This window comes from Ursus arctos, unplaced genomic scaffold, assembly GCF_023065955.2.
Source record: "Ursus arctos isolate Adak ecotype North America unplaced genomic scaffold, UrsArc2.0 scaffold_22, whole genome shotgun sequence".
NCBI classification, from domain to species: Eukaryota; Metazoa; Chordata; class Mammalia; order Carnivora; family Ursidae; genus Ursus; species Ursus arctos.
Window position 1 is genome coordinate 58657446 of NW_026622897.1, and position 2157 is coordinate 58659602.

The following is a 2157-nucleotide window of genomic DNA, read 5'->3' on the forward strand; positions in this document are numbered from 1 at the left end:
AAAGGCACAGATATATCGCCTATGAAGAATCTCAGAACAATAATGTGTATTAAGAGAGTTACTTTACTCAATTACCCTCTGAAGAAACTCTAATGTTTGTAATCAACCACTCGTGCCATTACTTCTAGCATAGTGATCAAACTTCATTTCATTTTCTAGGACCTCGATAAGAAAAGACCATAAAGAGAGTAAGATCCCTACACCATAACAGGAATTCAATGACACTTGCTGGGAGAATGACTTCCATCAATGACACCCAGTTCCATCCCGCCTTCTTTCACCTGCTAGGAATCCCAGGACTGGGAACTGTCCACATCTGGATTGCTTTCCCGTTCTGTATTGTGTACCTGATTGCCCTCGTGGGGAACATCACCATTGTCTTTGTGATCAGGACCGAACACAGTCTGCACCAGCCCATGTTCTACTTCCTGGCCATGTTGTCTGTGATCGATCTGGGTCTGTCCACATCCACCATCCCCAAAATGCTGGGCATCTTCTGGTTCAAGCTCCAAGAGATCAGCTTTGGGGGCTGCCTTGCCCAGATGTTCTTCATCCACATGTTCACAGGCATGGAGACTGTTCTCCTGGTGGCCATGGCTTATGACCGCTTTGTTGCCATCTGCAACCCTCTCCAGTACACCATGATCCTCACCCATAAAACCATCGGCATCCTGGCCTCTGTTGTTGTGGAAGAAACTTAATTCTGGTGACTCCGTTCGTGTTTCTCATTCTGAGGCTGCCCTTCTGTGGGCATCACATCATCCCTCATACGTACTGTGAGCACATGGGTCTTGACCGGTTGGCCTGTGCACCCATCAAGGTCAACATCATCTATGGGCTCATGGTGATTTCCACCATCATTGTGGATGTGATCCTGATTGCCTCCTCCTATGTGCTTATCCTTCAAGCTGTTTTCCGCCTTCCTTCTCGGGATGCCCGACTAAAGGCCCTCAATACCTGTGGTTCTCATGTCTGGGTCATGCTGTGCTTTTACACACCGGCATTTTTTTCTTTTATGACACACCGTTTTGGTCGAAACATTCCCCACTATATCCACATCCTTTTGGCTAATCTATACGTGGTTGTCCCCCCTGCCCTGAATCCAGTCATCTACGGAGTCAGGACCAAGCAGATCCGAGAGAGAGTTGTGAAGATATTTGTACAGAAGTAAGAGTTCTGTGTCAACACTTGGAAAACAGAGGCACATACCACCCACATTTTAATAATCTCACCTCTGCTTTATGTTTCCTGTTAGAATAGGTAGTAGTACCAGATTTTTATTGTTTATTGGAATTCATTTAGGGTTGGCAGATAAGGCAAAGCTACCTTTGCTGCCCACTCTGCTCACCCACCCCATGTAGCTGGACAAAGGGAAAGCACTGATGGAAAATGAAGGTGGCCTGGAGGCAGCCGTGGTGTGGGAGTAGAATGGTTGGTGGGAAAAGGTGAGAACTCTCCCCATTTCTCTGTGTCTTCTCTGTAGGTAAGCTTAGACCCCGAAGGGACACTGACCCAATAATGTCATTTTGTAGATGAAGAAAATAAAGTCAAACCATGGCTTAGTAACAATGTTTAAATTAGAAAAATATAAATTAGTAAATTTATATCTATTTTAGACATAAATCTAAAAACAGATTTATATTCCGCATGTTAATCTTCAAGGTCTGTCTTCCTTCTCCAGTCGTTATTCATTTTCATTTTAATGTTTCCTATCTTGTTCTCTTGTCATTGTCTCCCTTTCTTTTTTCTAATCTGATTCCTCCCATATCTGTCCCTTCCTCCCCCTCTCTCTCCCTTTCTCCCTCCCTCTTCCTCCTTCTTTCTCTCCTTCTCTCTTTATCTCTTTCTCTCTCTATCTCATCTCCACTGTTTCCCCAATAAACTAAGTATCTGTGAATTGAAGAATGTGAGAGACTACAGCTTAGGCATTAAGGTTACATGGTATTATTTTCTCACTTGAAGCAAAGTCATTGATGTGAATAATTGTATGTGTTCTGTGTCTTGTTCCAATTGAATTCTACCTAAAATTTCCCTCGTATGCTGTACCATTTACCTTCAGATATACAAGATTTCAGAAAATTTGGAAATGGAAATCAGCATCATTCCTTGGTTTAAGCACAACAGCAGTTTCGATATCAAATTCAGACTAATCTCAGT

At 43.1% G+C, this 2157-nt stretch overlaps 1 protein-coding gene across 1 annotated transcript; it reads left to right on the top strand.

Annotated features, from left to right (window-relative positions):
• The first annotated feature begins 225 nt into the window (after positions 1-225).
• On the top strand, positions 226-1171 carry LOC113248250 (olfactory receptor 52E4). The gene is given in 2 exon segments (XM_026489618.4): positions 226-684; positions 687-1171. Coding segments are annotated over 2 exon segments (933 nt in total). The 5' UTR covers positions 226-236.
• The last annotated feature ends 986 nt before the right edge of the window (positions 1172-2157 follow it).